Source organism: Prionailurus bengalensis, chromosome A3 (assembly GCF_016509475.1).
Source record: "Prionailurus bengalensis isolate Pbe53 chromosome A3, Fcat_Pben_1.1_paternal_pri, whole genome shotgun sequence".
NCBI lineage: Eukaryota > Metazoa > Chordata > Mammalia > Carnivora > Felidae > Prionailurus > Prionailurus bengalensis.
Genome location: NC_057354.1, coordinates 128922667 through 128942384, shown reverse-complemented (window position 1 = coordinate 128942384; position 19718 = coordinate 128922667). Strand labels below are relative to the sequence as shown.

General features: G+C 40.6%; 1 protein-coding gene across 1 annotated transcript in view; it reads right to left on the bottom strand.

Moving 5' to 3' along the window:
- NBAS (NBAS subunit of NRZ tethering complex) overlaps positions 1–18976 on the bottom strand; it is a 339195-nt gene extending 320219 nt beyond the window's left edge. The window contains exons 1-6 of the mRNA XM_043604496.1: positions 18775–18976; positions 16396–16450; positions 14166–14202; positions 11146–11223; positions 10754–10801; positions 5750–5793 (exon numbers count right to left, since the gene is read on the bottom strand). Coding sequence (XP_043460431.1) covers positions 5750–5793; positions 10754–10801; positions 11146–11223; positions 14166–14202; positions 16396–16450; positions 18775–18891 — 379 coding nt within the window. The 5' untranslated portion in view covers positions 18892–18976. The remainder of the gene's footprint in view (positions 1–5749; positions 5794–10753; positions 10802–11145; positions 11224–14165; positions 14203–16395; positions 16451–18774) is intronic.
- Positions 18977–19718: the final 742 nt, after the last annotated feature.

Below are 19718 nucleotides of genomic sequence, written 5' to 3'. Positions count from 1 at the left end.
CATCGATACAGTCAGAGGGAGAGCAAGCTGGGAACAAAGTCCACAATAGGATCTCGACTTGTTAATGACAAAGTCAATCCATATATGTACAGGTTTACAGAAGCAGAGGTTTTATATTAAATCATTAATATAAGTCCCCGTGAGAAATGCAAATGGAAAAGAAACTTTACGTTCTCTGCCTCTGCACTGTTTGAATTTGTTACCTGTATGTACTGCTTTTGTAATAAAATAAACAGGGTAACTAGTTCCAGACTAGATCTCCTACCGTGAAAGAAAAATATGTCAAAGACCCGTTTCAGATGTCAAAGACCCATTTCAGGCATTATCTACAGGCAGTGCAAGACTGTGACCCCAGGGAGAGGCTGCTTTCAGCCGATAGGCACCTTCTGGACTAGGCACCTTCTAGACACAACAAGGCGTTGTGTGAAGAGAGACCTCCAGCTGCACGTGCAAATCTCAAGGAACTGAGCAGATAAAGAATGGAGTCACAGAGCTACACGGGAGCTACAGAGCTGAAAACCACCTGAAAGGCAGCTTTCCAGAGGGAAGTGAGGGAGGCAGAGAAGGAGACTGAAAAATGTGCGGAGATGAGCCCTGGGTCTTTGGCCACACACACACACACACACACACATTCCACAGGGCCACACCGCCAAGGAGAAGGGGACTGACTATCGGCAAAAGCGACTTCCAGAGGTGGGAGAGGATTGGGAAATGTTTGAGTTCCACCTCATCAGAGTGGAGAGACGTTCATGAACACTCGGAGCTTTCATAAGACATCCCAGAAAGACTCCATCATAAAGTAGGACTAACCTAACCCCAAAATAAAAGCTATTCTAAACCTATGTTAGAAGACTTTAAAAAAAAAAAAAAAAAAGCCTTAAAAAATTAAGCTGATTAACTACTTCCCAGAGCAAACCTCAATACTCTAGTAGGGATGATAACAAGGCTCGCTAACTCAGCTCCATAATGTTGAGCATACAATCTAAAGTGCAGGAAAATATACACAATCATGGGAAAACCCAGACAATATAAACACGCCCAGAAATGCTACAAACTGAGGAATGAGAGACAAGGACTTCAAACCAGCTATTATAGCATAGTTGGGAATTCAAAGAAAAACATAAACATAGGCAGTATATAGAGAATGTCAACAGAAACGTGATGGAAGCTACGAAATATCAAGATATCGAGCCAGGTTCTAGAAATACAAAAACACAAAAGACAGTGTCTGGGCCTGGGCTGTCATGGGGCCCACCAGGCCACCAGTGCACTGAGGGAACCTCAGCTCCTCACAACAGGCGAACTACTGCTTGGTACCAGAAGCTCTGGTTTACAGGATCTCAAAATCAGAAATAGGAGAAAAATCTCTTAACATAGTACAGCTCTAAAAAAAATTTTAAAAAGTTTAAAAAAAGTCTAATTCCTTGTGGTAGTATTTAGGTCACTATTCAAGACAGGAAGAGAAGACTAGTATTTATGGCCTGGCAAACAGAGCCAAAACAAGTTGCAACCCACATTTAAAACATTCTCAAATGGCATATATTTTATAAAGCAATAATTGAAAAATATCAAAGTGGAACCAAACAGTTCCTATTTTAGTTTGCAGACTCTGCAATATGTAGTTTCAAAAATGCATTAACAACAATCTGGCTCCTTTTCTCCAGGCAGACACAGGAAATCTCATTTGGCATATGAGAGTTATTCCTATAAAGAAGAGTCAGATAATAAGCAAATGATCATTACCTCAAATTATATGAAATGGAAAGAAGCCATTAATGCAGCATTAAGGTCATAAATTCATACATTTGGAAGCCAACAAAATAAAACATTAGTTCGCAAAGCATTATTATCCCATCCATGCTGCCACATTAACTGTATGCACTAAAACCTCTAACAAATATTATAATTTGTGTGAAATACAGAGGGATAAGCTTCCTATTTTCATGTTAACTTGTAGATCTTTCAGTTTACGTACTAGTTAAGAGTGGGTGTCTAATGCCACAGCTCAAAAGGACCTTGCATGTCTGAATCACTCCAACATGCTGAACATGCTTCTCAGCAGCTCACCACGGGCCCCCCAAGCCCTCACCCAACAGAAGCACAGCACTGGGAAAATCATAATTGAATCTCTATCCCTAAATTATCCTTCTGGGAACATCTTGATCCTTACGCATTATTTAAGCCAGGTCTGGTCTACTTTAATAAGCGCTGGTGAAGATTACTGAGACTAAATTCAGAAAATGCTAGTACTCCAAACTTTAGAAATGCACACACACCACTCTCCTTCTATTATTCTCAACAGGTTACTAAGCAAACAGGACCTCTTATCTACCCTTATTGTTTGTGGCATGTATACACATTTGTGTGCAGTAAGAATAAAAGCATGGTGGGGGCAGGGGACACCTGGATGGCTCAGTCAGTTAGGCTTCCGACTGACTATTCTGGCTCAGGTCACAATCCCAGGGTTGTGAGATCAAGCCCCATGTCAGGCATAGAGCCCGCATAAGAATCTCTCTCCCTGTTCCTCTGCTCCCCACCCCCCACTCACTCAGTCTCACTTTCTCTTTCTCTCTCCCTCCTTCCCTCTCTCTACATACAAATTATAAATCTATATGTATATACAGTCATGAACTTCTAAAACTAACTCACAGGAAATAGACAAATACACTTGGTTCACACACAAACTTACAAACATTATTGTAATAGTTCTCAAGTGTCATTACCCATTTGATAGGGTCAAAAACCGTGTGCCTACTATGGTGTTAGACACCATGCTAGGCACCAGGAACAAAAAAAAAGCTGAATAAGATGGGAGCCCTGCCTTCAAAGAATTTACAGTCTAACCGGGAAACAGACAAGCATAGCAACAACTAAGGGGAAAAAAGCAGATTAGCCTATGTATGGTGATACATGTTCAAACAAGTCCAAGGAAAACATTAAGAAAGATGCACAAATGAGGAGGAAGCAGGCAGGGAGGGAGGTTTCCCAAAAGAGCTGATGCCTGAACTGAAATATGCAAGACTCGTTAATTAAATATAAAAGTGAGAGTTTCTAGGCAAAAGGAACTATCTGTACCAAGGCGTGAAAAGCACGGGGCCGGGGGGGGGGGGGGGGGGGCCGGAAAAGCACAAGAGGCTCTGTGCTAGAACACGGGATGTATGGCAGGGAGATCTTAAGGGACACACAGACTGAAAGGTCAGAAAAAAATGAGCTGTACTCTACAGTCAGTGGGGAACAAACGAAAGATTTTAGGCAGAGTACCAGTACTGGTAGCAGTAGCAAAAGCGATCACTTAAGGTCTCCTAAGTACTTAGCATACATCAGACATTATGCTAAGAGCTTTACATATATTAGCTCATATTGTTTCCACAACCCAATCTATAGTATTATGCCCATATTACAGATAATTGAAGCACAGAGAGGTACAGTAACATCCAAGGTCGCATTTCTAGAAAGCAGGGGAGCCAGATTTGAAGGGTAACCTGATAGAATTCTCATTTAAGAGCAATGAATCTGGTGTGAAGTGTGGATCTGTTGAGAGGCAAACAGAAGAAAACCTTGTCAGGAGACTTACTAAAAAAAAAAAAAAAAAAAAAAAAGACAGTGAAAATGTTAAAAACCAGTGCTAGGGCTGTGATGGCAGAAGTGCAGAAATGGAGGCAAGAGATATTTTAACCGGTTCCCAGAGCTTGGTGACATTAAGCTAAGGCAATGCTTCCCCACTGTGTCGCTCACTACAACTGCAGTGAATTATGTGTCTCTTCCCCTGATGGACTGACTACAAACCCTTAAATCCAGGTCGTCTAAGGCTTACTCCTCACTTCACATGTAGCACCCAGGAAGAGTGTCTGGCACACAGTAGCAGCTTAATAAATACTTGTCAAAGAAGACAGAGAAGGAAAAAGGAGGAGAAAAGGAGGAGAAAAAGAAAAGAAGGAAAAAGGATTACTGACTTGGTACAGCTAATGGTATCATTGACAATCTAGGGAACAGAGCCAAAGAACAGATTATAAGAAGGAGAAATAAGTTTATATAAACAAATAGGCAATGTTACATTTGCTTTTAAGTTATAATATATACTATTTGTAAAGACAACTCCATAAGAACTCTATTACTACCTTACCTACTAGCATACGTGGAATTATAAAATTATTAGAGCAGTTCTGACATACTAAGAATATCGCCATTCATATGAAAACTGAAAACATTTTCCAAACATATGATCTTTAATTTTCAGAACCGATGTGCATGGCCAAAATGGCAAAAATGAGAAGGAAACTCGCCCTGAGCCACTTACTGAGGGTGCATCTGACAAGGAGCTTAAGCATTTCCTTGTGGACGTTGGGGAAAATCCTCGATATAACCAGTATTTTGTAGATTTCAAAACTATTCATGTCTTCCTTCTCCTAGCTTTCTTTCGTTGTCGAGGATTTATTTTACCCTAATGTTACTTTAAGATAAAATATGGGGGCGCCTGGGTGGCGCAGTCGGTTAAGCGTCCGACTTCAGCCAGGTCACGATCTCGCGGTCCGTGAGTTCCAGCCCCGCGTCAGGCTCTGGGCTGATGGCTCAGAGCCTGGAGCCTGTTTCCGATTCTGTGTCTCCCTCTCTCTCTGCCCCTCCCCCGTTCATGCTCTGTCTCTCTCTGTCTCAAAAATAAATAAAACATTGAAAAAAAAAATTTTTTTTTAAAATAAAAAATAAAAAATAAGATAAAATATGTACACCATGTTCTTCCAACTAAATGAGAAAATGTAAGTGAAACCCTAAATACAGTGGCTGGCACAGAGTAAGGACACCATACATATCTGTTGTCACCATCGCAACAACCACGATTACCATCGTTCTCATTCCTACAACTACTACACTAACTAACTAACCCAAGGTCAGACAGATGGAACTGCAGGTCAAGTAAGACACACATGGTGGTTGCATTTATCTCCTAATTTAGCGTCCTCCTAATTCTTCTCTTCCTGTAAGGTTCCCTCTGCCTTTTCCTCCTGCTCCTGCAGAAAGAAACACGCCCCATGGCTACTCTTCTACTCCTCCTTCAGGCTGATTTCCAAAGTCACTTTTTCTTAACAATCTTGTCACATAGCCCCGGTTAAACTCTCACTCTGCTCTGTATTTTTCCTTCATCAGATTTGTCACAGTTTGTACTTCTATTTTGAGTGTCTATATACCTCATGAGGTAGGGGACAGTAACTTTTTGTTCACAGTCATATCCCTAGTACCCCGCAAAATGGTTCATATACGTAAAGGATAGTAATTGGTGTTGAATGCGTCACCAGAAGAATGAGTAAATTCCAACACCTGACTTATACATTTTTTTGTATTGAATTCAAAATAAAAGACTAGAGGTGCCTGGCTGGTTCAGTCAGTACAGCATGTGACTCATGGATCTTGAGGTCATGATTTCAAGACCCACACTGAATGTAGAGATTAAAATTTTTAAAAAGTCAAAAAAAAAAAAAAAAAAAGATTAGAGACACAAATACTTTATCCCAAAACTGGCACAGACTTTTATTTTAAAAACAGCTTCAATTTCATATCTCTTCAAAATGGTCCAAAATGGACTAAGCAAAACATTTTAAGACAGTAAGAGAAATCAGTTAAGATGTTTTAAAAGTATTTAATAAAGTCACAACAATCTTTGTTAATATTTAACATCTATTCTGACTTTTAAGAAATACTATTAACTGTTGCAACTTTGAAACTTCCCTTTTGTAAATATTTTGGAAACTCTTACCTTGACATTTCCCAATGATGGATGTAAAATCATCTTTTGCGGACCTGCAAAATATGTGTAAAATTAAGCCAATAGTTTCACCATCACAACATATTTTGTCGTACTATGAAACCCCACAAAAAGGATACGAGAGACAACTTGTCTGCACAACACTAAACCAGTCCTTCTCTCAGACATGGATTTGTGCTCAAACAAGACCCTTTCGTTGGTGACATTTTCTCCCAACCTTATCTCACCAGAAATGGAGCTATACCTAGAACACAGCAATACAAGAATGAGATTAAGCATGGTCTTTTAATACAATAGAGACATTGGCCCCCTCCCCAGAGATTCTGATTCAGCAAATATGGAATGGGATCCAAGAAACAATGTTTTTTTAAAGCTCCACAGATTGATTTTGGTCACGAACCACGGTCTGTATCATATTACAAAGTTTAAATCACTTAAGAAAAAAGATCAGGGCACCTGGCTGGCTCAGTCGGGTAAGCATCTGATTTCTGATTTCGGCTCAGGTCATGATTTCATGGTCGTGAGTTCGAGCTCCACATCAGGCTCTGTGCTGGCAGTGCAGCTTCGGATCCTCTGTCTCCCTCTCTCTCTGCCCCTCCCCCACTCTCTCAAAAATAAACATTTTAAGAGAAAAAAAAGGTCTTGTTTTAATAAATCAAATAGCTTTAATAAGTGACCATATTTGTTACCAGTGACCTATTTAAAATCTGTGATCTTGAAATATATGCCTAAGTAGTTTAATTATTATATGTTCAAAAATGAAAAGTTGGTAAACCATCTAGAAAATAATTTAGTAACAATTATCTAAAACCTTAACGTCTACGGTCATTTGATCCATTGCCTCAATTTCTATAATGAAGTTATCTCTAGGAAATAATTACAGATACACACAGATCTCAAGGAAATTCATGGAGCCTAATTTATGAAAGAGAAAAATATACCCAGTATAAGATTAGATTTTGCCAACTGCACTCAATGAAATATTATGCAATTACTATATGTGACATGGAAAGATGTTCATAATTTTCAAAACTTATCAAGAGAAGACGTATCAAATAGAATGCAGAGTATTGTTAGACTAAGTATTACCCACACATACACACACACCCACACACACACCCACACACACACACACAGAAAAATTCCAAAGAACATACAACATTTGGCTGAACTGTAATTTGTAGTTCTTCTTTCTTGAATACTTAACTACTTTCTAATATTGGTAAAGTGACTAAGCATTACTTTTAAAACAAATTTTAAACACTAATATTTTTAGCTATTTATTAAGATACTGTATTATGACAAAAGCCAATTATAAATATGTTAATAAACTCCCTCAAGAAATTGAGTATTCAGCCTCCACAAGGAAGAGAGAAGAACATGGTCTTTGAAGTGAAGCTGACCTGATTTCAGCTCTATCTGAGTAACCTGGACAAAATATTTAATAGGAGTTTCATCTTCCTCTCAATAAAATGGGATGGGTAATATCACCTTCATTGCTTAGGGAACGATTAAAGAAGACATAATGCATAAATTAGCACAAACTAGACCTAAGTCAGTGTTCATTTCTTTCATCCTTAATACAGATCATCACAAATAATAATTGCTCTTTCGCTGAGAAAGGTGAAGGAGAGAGACATAAATTTGGTTTTGTCAAAACTTCGCAAATGTATTCACTTAAGCAAATTTGGGGGCGGGTGCCTTTTTTAGAAGAGTCCCTTACTTTAATGCTTTTTACTGGGTTCTGTGATGGTTCCTAATTCCCATATTTGTAACAGCCCATAATCATAAGAAATTGTTACTTCACTATTTAGGAAAAAAGGAAACACACGTTAGCCACATAATACCTACTTACTGCCAAATTACAGATTAAAGTAGCAATTCACAACAAGTCACTTTCCATCCACATGAGCCCCGCACACAAGCAGGTTAGGTGTGCCAGATAAGAGCAAGTGACTGGGGCCACCTGCCGCTCACCACACACACACACACACACACACACACACACACACACACACACACACACACAGCGGCCCTAGTCCGATCTTACAAAAGGCAGGGCTCTCTCTACACTAAAACTAACATGTGTTTCAGCTTTCCATCTTTTTCCCTGCCATTTGCTATTTATGACTCCTTCCAAGTAACGAATAAGGACCCGAGACACTAGAGTTATCACTCATAGTCTAATACCATCAACGGTATTTCCCGAACTCCAGCGGCCTACTCCTATCACGACTGCGCCAACCTTGCATCGGACGTGTTCCTCACACCGGAGTACAAAATACACGTGGAAGAGCAAGAACAAAGGTCTTAAGTATTCAGGTTCGGCCACCGTTCACAGGGTTTACTTTGAGGATCTACCCCACCCCTTTTTCTTTAATGATGACTCCACATCTTCGCTCAGACTCTCCTTTCAGGTCCCTACAAACTGTGTGTGTCTGTTAATTCAGCAGAAGGAACGGACTGCCAAGGCTGAGCAGTCAGCGGACTATACCCGGTGAGGCACTCCCCGCGTCTGCTGCCTCTGTCCCACTGGCAAACACCTTACTCATTCAGCAAACATCAACTAAGCACCGATTATGTTCAAGGAAATATCCAGTGCTCGGGAAAACAGACAGGGCCTGCTTCCAAGGCACACAGTGTAGCTGGACTCACAGACACCAGAGCCCATTCACACTGAATTTTGAGGAAAGGACAACCCTGGGGTTGTGCAAAGCAGCGGCGCTAACTAGACCAGGGGAAACCCACATGTAAAAATACAAGCATACATGGCTAAACAACGTGACCAAAAGGTAGTATGCATTCCTGGATAAGAGCAGGAAGACCGAAGCTGGGACAGCAGACTTCAAATCCTCAAGAAAGAAATTTAACCATTTGTGTCAGCTTCCTCATTTCTAAAATGGAGAAAAATAGCAAAAGCTACCTCACGGGGCTTCTGCAAGGATGAAATGAATTAACACCTGTGAAGTACTTGCAAGGGTGCCCAACGTCATCGGTGTTATCTTATCACAAAGTACAGTACTGTGTTGATTATTTCAGGAGCGTAAAGGGGAGGATCCATAGGAAGTATGTTCCTGAAAGGCTTCCTGCTGGAATTCGTGCTCTACCACGTAAGAGACCTCAGATACACTAATGTGACCAAAAGCTTTTGCAAATTACAGACCAGATGACCAAGATTTCGATGAGCATCACTTCGGCTGCCTGGAAATCCTCCCTCAGCCCCTCATCTCGATCACCACCTACATGAATGAATTCCTAGAGCTGGATGTATGTACAAGTTTTATAAATATTTTACACTCTACCAATCCAGTAGCAAAACCTTTTATAAAAACAAATAATTTTTTTATTCCTTTCATCAAAAATGTTATCAACAAGTTCTAGAGACCCCCGGTCAAACTCCTCTTCACTGGCCCAAATATCAGTCCCATCCCCACACGCACATTCTGACCCTAACACCTAAAATCATTCCACGGATGTTCTCATTTCACGGGAGAAAGATGGAGGTTTTGACAACTAACCGCTGTTTTTGTACAGTCACACCACAAGTACACATCTCAGACAGATTTCACGTCACTACAGCACACGGAGAGCAAGTGCAAACCCATTTCTACCAGCAGTGCCAAGTTCAAAACTGTGCCAGCTTGACGCTCACTGATGCTGTGAAAAGAACAAGGGTCTGTTTTTTAAAGCCATGCCAAATTAAACAATGCAGTTTTTTTTTAATGTTTCTTTCTGGGGGGGGGAGGGGGGAGGGAGGGAGGTGGGGAGAGGGGGAGGGGAAGGGAGAGGGAGGGGGAGAGAGAGGGGGAGAGTGCACGCACACGTGCAAGCAGGGGAGGGGCAGAGAGACAGACAGACAGACGGACAGAATCTGAAGTGGGCTGCAGGCCCTGAACTGTTAGCACAGAGCCCCACATGGGGCTTGAACCCACGAACCATGAGATCATGACCTGAGCCGAGGTCTGGTGCTTAACCGACTGAGCCACCCAGGCGCCCCAAACAATGTAGTTTTGAAAGCCTGTCATTAGTGCCAGTCCTCTCCATCCTGAGGATTTCAAGAGGGATCACAAAACAAAGCCTCCCCATCTGAAGTCAATGCCCCAATGGGGGCAAGCCCTCTGTCCACTCCCCAAAAAGGTGAGGGGTCCAGTTCTGTTTGAGTAACTGGAAAAAGAAAGAAACTGCACAAAAAGCTAGCACTGGGGTAGGAACAACTGAATGCACGTTATACTATGTTTAATCAAAAATAATGAAGTATTGGTAAAAAGTTTTGACCGATATCCTAAAATTCTGATCTCCTTACTTATTTTTTGAAAACCAAGAGTCAGGCCTTGCCTGCAGAAAGAAGTAGCCTCGAATTTTAGAAGTGCAACACATTTAGTCTGCTAGTGCTAATTTCCAAAAAAAAAAAAAAAAAAAAATTAACTAATTTTCCTGAGTTACTTTCTGTTGTTGCTACTTCTTTCACAACTGATATATTACTTAAAAATAAAGTACGTGAAAAGCTCAGCTTAGAGAAGACTTTCAGATGTGTATATAATACCGACGAATGTCTCCAAGGACAGAGAATATCACTGGTCTCAAGTAATACGTACTCTTCGTCTTGCAGACTCAAATTCCACGTACAGCTTTAGGCCAACAGAGCAAGGCGGCCCCTACTTTTTCAATACCTTCTTGAGCATGTGTTTTAGTGGACTTAGCAGTGACCAGTCAACCAAGAGTGACTCCCAGAGTTCTGAAGATGTGCCTGGTCTACTGAAAAAGTAAAACTGCCCAAGGGAGAAGAGAGGGATCTGGGGAAGTAGACCATGTGACTCTAACAAAGCATCCTTTGTCCTGTAATTGGCAGAAGTTGCCGTTTGACACCAACCCACAAAATTATGGGAGTTAAGAGCAAAAGCCCTTTAAATAAGCCCTTCAAAAAACTTAGTTCCCATAAATGAAGGAAAATTTTCTCAAGGGAAAATTCTGAATAGGAGTAATATTAACAATTACCTGATCTCCACACACTGATCTTGAACGGCAGCCAAAATTTTTCCATTGCTTTCATAGAGAGGGGAAAAAAAAAAATTACGTGAATATTTGTAGCCGTCTTCAAAGATGAAATTATTCTAAGAAGTTAAAAATTATTTTTTATCTTTTTCACACCTTCAATTATCCAACTTTTGACCTCAAAATTAAACGAGCATAAAAGGTACCAAAGTGTGCACAAAGTGATTCAATACAGTGGAATTCATTGAAGAGACACAAATAATATGTAACAAATATGTAAAAGGAATTTATATACAATAAAAAACAAAGAATGCAAGACAAAAGGACCCCAATATCCATAACGAAACTGAAGTGCTAACCCCACTAAAGAAAACTATCAATTTTTAATACCTTACCTTGCAAGTACCAAATGCCAATGTATCTGTTTATTAACCAAGCGAACCAGTCCATCAGGGAGCAAAAAAGGCACAGGGCTGAAACAACACATTAACCAACTTAAAATCTAATCAGAAAAAATACATATAAGTAGATAAATGTTATAAAAAGCATATACATCTATAGAACAAGAGAGGATTTTTTTTTCCATTAAAATATAAAATTCGAGGGGCGCCTGGGTGGCGCAGTCGGTTAAGTGTCCGATTTCAGCCAGGTCACGATCTCGCGGTCCGGGAGTTCGAGCCCCGCGTCGGGCTCTGGGCTGATGGCTCAGAGCCTGGAGCCTGTTTCTGATTCTGTGTCTCCCTCTCTCTCTGCCCCTCCCCCGTTCATGCTCTGTCTCTCTCTGTCCCAAAAATAAATAAACGTTGAAAAAAATATATATATATATAAAATTCGAATATGGGCAAACCTAAAATCCAAAGTTACTAATTGCTTATCTGAAACTTCTGACCAGGTACATAACTCTTTTTCCAGAAAAACATGGTGGTATATTCAAAAGTATAAATGTTACAAGCTTTCTAAGGAAAGGTTATGGAGGATGCCAGTAACATAGCAGAGGTGAGCTTGTAAGAAACCCTTCCTTCTATGCTTGCCTAGAAATTCTGACTCAACGGTAACAAATTTCTTAAGAAAGAAAGAGAAATCTCCAAGCACTAGAAATGAAAAGGGAACTTAAAGTTAGAATTGGCTACAGGTATGAAATTAGGAGGGAACACCTGGGACAGAAAATGAGCCAAGGCGCACAGAAAGAACAGGAGTTGGAAGGGAGACTCCTGCGAAGGCCAGCACCCATCAGAGACTGCACGTCACTCGGTGACGGAAGAGCCGGAGCCTACCCAGGGCCCCGGGGGAGGGGGGGAGGGTGTTCTAGAAGCTCATCTGAGTCTAGAATTTGGTCTATGGGGTCATGGGAATGAACTCCCCTGTGAAAAAACAAAACCCCAAGCCTTTACTACATGCAAGATCAGACCGCGATGTCAAATTCACTCAAGTGGTGCAAGAGTAGCTAAGCGGAAGCTCATACTAACATCATTCACAAAAGACAGGAGGGAAGGATCCACCGCGGGTGCGTGAGCAGATACAACAAAGCAAGAGTGACACAGGAGGAAAATCAAGACAATAGGTGGAAAAGAATAAAGAAAATAAGCTAGTGAAAGAAAAAAAAAAAGAACAAAACAAAAATTGTGTAAAATAGAAAACAAAAAAAGTAGGCTAAAAAGATCTGTAATTAAAATATGTCGGTGGGCGCCTGGGTGGCTCAGTCTTTAAACATCTGACTTCTGCTCAGGTCATGATCTCATGGTTCGTGAGTTCAAATCCCACATGGGATGAGCTCAAGCCGCTTTTCTCTCTCACTCTCCTCATTCTCTCTCTCTCTGCCCCTCACTCACTTGCGCCTTCTCTCAAAAAAAATTTTAAAAAAACAAAATAAAATGACAACACTTGTTTTAGATAAATAAATAAAATATGTCAGTAATGGGGCTCCTGGTGGCTTAGAACCCACTTGGGATCCTCTCTCTACCTGTCTCTCTGTCCCTCCCCCACTCGCACACACTCTCTCGCTCTCTCTCAAAATAAATAAACTTTAAAACCAGTTAAAAATATATATATACATGTATATCAGTACCATATGTTCAGTGTACTTGCATTCATTTCTAAAACACAAAATATTTAATACCATGGTAGTTACAGAAATACCATAACAAAGATAGGAAACACGCATGTGAGTGATAGCATCAACAGATGGAAGAGAAGAATACCCATCCTCTCCAAGGGAAGTGAGGGGTGGGGGCACCTCAAGTTGTAACATTTTGCACAAAGAGAGAGAAGGCTATCTGGAGCAAACAACTGCCTAAATCACATGGAGGCATATGTGCCTACACAAGTAGATAATATAATAAACCTGTTATAACTTACAGTATCTATAATTCTGTTTGTAATATTCCATACTTAAAAGAGAAAAAAACACTTTAAAAGAAAAAGCCACTTGAAACAAATATTGGCCCCAAAACCTTTAGTTTTAATTACCATAAACTGAAAGAGCAAAAACTGAACTTTTTTCAGTTAACTTCACAGTTACTTATGAAAGTAACAAAACATATCCTCCGGAAGATCAGACAATCACTTCAAGGTGCACTTGCCTATACTGGATATTTTCTGCCCACACTTCCCAAAGATGTTCAGGACTAGCAAGCTAGATCACCCAGTGAGCTCAGGAAAAAATAGCCTACTTCTAAACTCCTCTCCCATCCTTGCCCCTCCCTCCACTCTCATCTCTTTACCCTATCATACTCCACAGCCCCTAAAAAACAAGATTAAATTTACACACACACACACAAAGCATAAAAACATCAGAACTCATCCTAGAGAAGAGCTAAAGGTCTCTATTATCTCTGGAGCGTTTAAGATTAAATGTCCTTAAGGAAAAAAAAAAATCTGTGTTAAATAAATCTATAAAACAATCCCTATATACCTATCTAAGAGCAGAACTGTATCATTTGTCAGAATGATCATTTGTTTCTTTTAAGGCTGAAAATTTGCACCATTCCTAAAACATCCTTAACACTAAAAAGAACTAAAAAGTCCCCAAGAACAGAAACATAAAGGACCCCCTGCCCCCCCATGCACAGCAACTGAATACTGATCACAAGAGTTGTTGATCCAGTAAAAAACAAAATTGTTCTTAAAAAGATCCCCAAGCTACAGACACATCATGTGGGCATTCAAGATAAGGCTGAGAATACTCAGAGAAAGCAGAAGTCATCCTGAGATAGTCTTAATAAGGACTAAGGAACAAAAATTACCCTAAGTCAACTGAGCTACCTTGTCACTTTATCAAATGTTTGAGAAGGTCTATTTTATTCACCGGAATGTCAGCATCTGTATCACAATTTGGGATTCAATTCTGAAAACTCAAATCATAAATAAGATAATATTTGTATTTGACATTCATACTATTCTCTGAAGCGACACTCACCTGTACCAGATGTATTGGCGTAAAAATAATAAACGATCTGTAATAAAAATAGCAAAACCAAATATGAATCAGCTATTCTTTAGAAATCACTTTCAAAATAGCTTCATCAACAATAAACCTAAAATATACTGCTGAATCATTACAAAATATGTAGAACAAAATTCTTAAAATAAGGGAATATAATCTAATATGCACTGTAACTTTTATAAGATCATGTACTTTTTTATATTAAGGCCCAAATTTTTGTCACTCAAAACTCTGAAGGATTTTCTAACAGTATAAAAAAGTAAAGGTGGTTTGAGATGTAAATTTCACCGAACAGGCTTTAATAAAACCATACAGTAGAAGTCACAGTAACCACCCTTTAAAACCAAAATATTTGTACAAAAATTAAGATACTATTATATTTTGCAGCAAAGATTTTAAAAAATAATACCTAAAATGCAGAAGTCAAGCAGACACAAATCTCTAACACACTGAAAATAAAGGGACACCTCACTTAAGTCGAGTCAGGAGGCCAGAAGGGAGAGCAGTACCACTTGACATTAACAAGAAGAAGCATCAGACCTCAACAGAAGAGTCATCAACAAGAAAATATCCTGTTACAGGCCCCAACAAGGAAGAGATGTACTGTCACATCGCCAATAAGAAATCGACTACCTCTGCAATTCGGGCAATGAGAAACCATCACCACCCAGAACTCTTTTCTCCAATGGCTTTTTAGTTCAAAACAACTCCTCACAACTACTTCCTCCTCCAGAAAATAACGTTCCCCTCCTCTGTTGAACTTGGCTGTAGTTTTGCTGTAACTTGCATGTCCTGAATTGCAATTCTGTTATTCCTGAATAAACCCATTTTTACTGGTAAAATAACCGACAATTTTATTTTTAACGTTAACTATCCTATTGACAAATAATGTTTTATATGATCCTATCAAAATATGTATGTGTGGCAGCACCTGAGTCGCTCAGTCAGTTGAGCATCTGACTCTGGATTTCAGCTCAGGTCATGATCTCACAGTTTGTGAGATCGAGCCCCACATCAGGCTCTGTGCAGACACTGTGAAATCTGCTTGGGCTTCTCTCTCTCTCTCTCTCTCTCTCTCTCTCTCTCTCTCTCTCTCTGTCTCTCCACTGCTTACACACACCCCCTTTCTCAAAATAAATAAGCATTAAAAAAATTGAAAAAAAATAAAACGTGTATGTGTGTGTGAACATATAGATGTGTATCAATGAAAAAAGATCTGAAGGGCAACAGGTTTCCTCTGGGTGGTAAAATGAGAAATTGTTCATTCAAGTTTGTGGTTTTCCATATTCTCTAAATTTCTCTAAATGAATTTTATCACCTGGGTACATTTTCTAAATTTTCAAAATTTCAAAACATTAGTCACAATGAAAACTGAATATGCTAGCACTTGTATCAGAAAATAATCTTTATCAGGAGATAAAATAGTTAATTTCAAGTACTCGACTCCTTTGAAACTGAATCTTCTCTGTGTAAGTAGCTCAAATTCACCAGCGGATGAATTGAGGATGAGCTTTGGAGGCAGAAAGACATGCAGTCAAATTCCAAATGAATAATCCTGGGCAAATTTCCTCATCTAAAAACACGAAGTCATAACAGTACCTACCTTGCTTGTCTGGTAAAGGACTGTATCAATAAATGTACATAAAGTCCCCATAGCACCAGCTTAGCAACAAGTGCTGAAGACTTGCTCTGATACCGTGAGCTCGTATGTATATGTAAACTCTGTCAGCAGTTACATGAATGCTCTGATTGATAAAATATTTAATCTGAAGAACTCTGGCCAGATGTAGCAGAAATATCGTGTAAACCACTTAAAACAGCTGGTCATTGCCTTTTCACTTTCAATGTCTAGACTCTCTGGGACCCACACTGGATTTGATTTTCTTCATTTCTTCTAGAATACATTCATAATGGTTAAAGTTAAGCCATATTTTAGCTCTCGACTGCATTAAAAATGTGTGTATGCACACATATATCGGCATATACACCTATATACCCATATATCATACATAATATGCATACATATAAAAAATTAAATTCAGGTAACATGTATGCTATTCACTTTTATCAGGCTTTCCGTTATAAGTCTAAAGAACATTTTTAAAACTCCTAAAGTTTCAAAAACAATAAAGTTACAAATGAAATGGGAAAAAAATTATCTGCTCTTATCATTATATAGAGAAAAATAAATAAGCTACATTACCTCTAATTGCTTTGGTGATGATAAAGGATGCACCATGTTTTCGGTTGCCTCTAGACTGCAATTGGAAAGAAAAATGTATTACATTTGAGAATTTTCTTGTGATACTTACACAACATGTAAAATTATATTCTTTTGCTAATGCTCAGTACAGGGCACAGCTACCAGTATTTAAAAACTACTATTCAGAGACAAAAGAAGGAAAAGCAGGACTGAAAACAGTGGGAGCAAAACTGAGCACAGTGGAGTTATAGGCATTTGTCGGCACAAACTTTGCTAGGGAATACAAAGATTCAAGATGGAAAGTCAAATACCAAACATCACGTAATTAATTTTTCTTTAACATTTATACATTTTTGAAAGACAGAGACAGAGCATGAGTGGGGGAAGGGCAGAGAGCGAGGGAAACACAGAATCTCAAGCAGGAGCCAGGCTCCAGGCTCTGACTCGTCAGCACAGAGCCCGATGAAGGGCTCAAACCCAGACTGCAAGATCAAGACCTGAGCTGAAGTCGGACCTTTAACCAACTGAGCCACCCAAGTGCCCCTCAAACACCAAACAGCAAAACACCAGCCCAAGACCATACTAGTTGCCAGTCCAGCACAGGCTATTTGGGTGGGTTACAGTGGCCTAAAATAAGTTTTGCTTGGAAAAGTGGTCATACGGATTAATAAACTCGTATCTTGGGAGGCAAGCTTATTATTTGTTGTAGGCCCACAGAGGAAATCCCACTAACACACTGATATACAATTGCTGTATTAAATAGTTCCTTAAGTATAGACTAAACCGAGTAGGGTAAACAATCGCAGAAGCAACAAATAATGAATAAAACGCACTCATGTACTGTTAAGGAAGGAGCAGTAGGGGCAGACAGATAGGTCTTAAAAGCACAGAAAAATGATTCCATTCCACAAACATGAACTGATTATCCGCTTTGCAGTTAAGACACAATTTGGTCCCGGGGAGGGTTATAAAGATGAATACGATGCAATTGCCCTTCCAAGAGCTTGAAGTTAGACAGCTGAAATCAATAGAACCAAAAAAAAAAAACCAAAAAACAAAAAGTGCTCCGAGGTTTCAATGTAAGCTGATACTCTGCTTCTTTTTTTTAATCAATTTAAAATGTTAAGCATTCTGAAACATTCCTGTAATTAACCAGTGGGTGCTACGCAGTGAAAACCAGTATTTGTTCAACCAATAGCAGCAGCAACAACATCCTAGCTGCAGGACCTACAATATTCACTCTGTTCAAGACAAACATAAACTAAGTAAATACTGTACTCAAAAAACAGTAGTATGTATGCAGATCTCTGCCAGCCTAAAAAATACATTATTCAAGACAAGCAGAAACTGCAAGGGGGAAGGAGGTTAAAGAAAAACTACAAACTTTATAGGAAAATGAGTAGTTTCTCCAGTAAAGAAACACCCAGGAAAGATGTGAAAAAAGAATCCATATGGTGGGACTGCCTGATTTTAATAAAAGTCCTTTTGGCCCTTGCTGCATCCTCTGAGTCGAAAACAATGACTGGCACAAGTTAGGCACTCAAAAATGTGTTGAATAAATGTGGGTTCCTGGCCCCTACTATTCACCTTGCGCTGAGAGGCCCCTCTCTACGGAATGACTGCAGACCCTAAGGTCCAGTGCAGGTTACCAACCTCTAGAACCCCTTCTTTAGCAGGAAACCTAACTGCGGATCAGCACCTCCTCACTTTTCCCTCTGGCAGCATTCTGTTCACACCACCAGCACAGCGCAATTACGCTAAGTGATGAAAAATGTTTACTGGACTAGCCCCAGTCTAGACTGCAGGCACCACAAAAGTTATTCACCTTCCTATGCCCAGCGCCCAACACGGTATTTGGGACACGGACGGACATACAAGCACACTAAATGCTTCTTTACTGAAGTACACAAGAATGGGCGCAATTCAGCCCCAAGGAGGAGTAAAGGTTTCAGTGGCGGCCCTCCAGCTGCTGAGATGACTGTAGGGTCCTGGAAAGTTCTCCCGCTGCAGATGAGGCTCAGCCCTGCTCAGCTCCTGCCTCGCCTTCCCGAAAGGACCACCCAGAGTCCAGACAGCAGAAGGGCCCTGGAGTCCCAACGCTGTGCCTCCCCTCCAAATACAATGAAACTGAGACCCAGAGCCCGAGGTTCTATCCCGACAACAGAATTGGGAGCCCAGGAGGGATCTCAGGTACCCCTGCTTTAGCGGAACCAGACCCCAGATAGCCCGCGGTGCCGTTGCCAAGGTGACGGTACAAGCGGCGGAACCTTGCTCCCCCTCCCACCCAGCTCCACTCCCCTACGTGGCTCTAGTTTACGTGGCTCTGCTCGGACAGCGTCCGCGCCATGCTGGCCGCAGCTCTGGAGGGGCCTGGTTCACCTGCACTTCTGTCTCCGAGGGCCACTCGGTGTTGACCAACAAGTCATAGAGAATCGTCTCCTCCTCAGCCTCCGCGGTGCCTGGATTCACCGCCGGCGCTGACTCGGAGGCCGCCATGTTCGCGGGGCAACTGAGCCACCGGGACAGGGCCACTACGGCATCCCGCCAAGGACAAGCTTCCTGCACCGCGGCTGCTTAAGACTCCCTGGGAGGGGTGGAGTTAGCTGGGCGTGGAGCTGGGCGTGGAAAGGAAGTGCTAGATTAACCCTTTAATGAATAGGAAGGACGGTGACTTTGGCTTGTCTGGAGTACGATTTAGGTCCTGGTCCCGGTGCACTGCCTGTTTATTAATCTGCGTCAGATGCGCCAAGTCTGAGCCCGTGGTATCCAGCCAGCTTCTATAAAACAAAAATGGTGAAAGTATCTCCCTAAGATGCTAACATTCATTCGTGTATTTGTTGGCAAATGCATAGAAAGAGTGCAAACTGGTTTTTTTTAATAAACATCAAAAATGATGCAACTCGGTAGATACTAAACCAATGATTGCTGTCAGACGAATAATGCTATAGGAGCTCAGAAAAGGCAACAAAGTTCAGAGAGTCTGGAGCGGCTTCCCGGAGGAAGTGGAGCTTGTCCTGGGTCTTTAATATTAGGCAGAATTAAGGTTTGGGGAGAGCGTCTCAAGCAAGTTGAAATGGGATGGGCAAAGACAGGCAGAAAAATATACAGTTGAAAGAGCACAGGCAGCTGAATAGAGCCCAAGTGAGAAAAGGGCATGGAGGCAAGAAACTGGCAATAATACATTGAGAACCTACTTGGAGGGAGCTAAAATGCCAGCCTCATTTGTTCATTTATTCATTTAACAAGTGCCTCTATGTGGAAAGCCCTGTACTTGAAAGCAGAGCTTATTGTAAACCTAATGAATGTACAGTGTGCAAGGAATT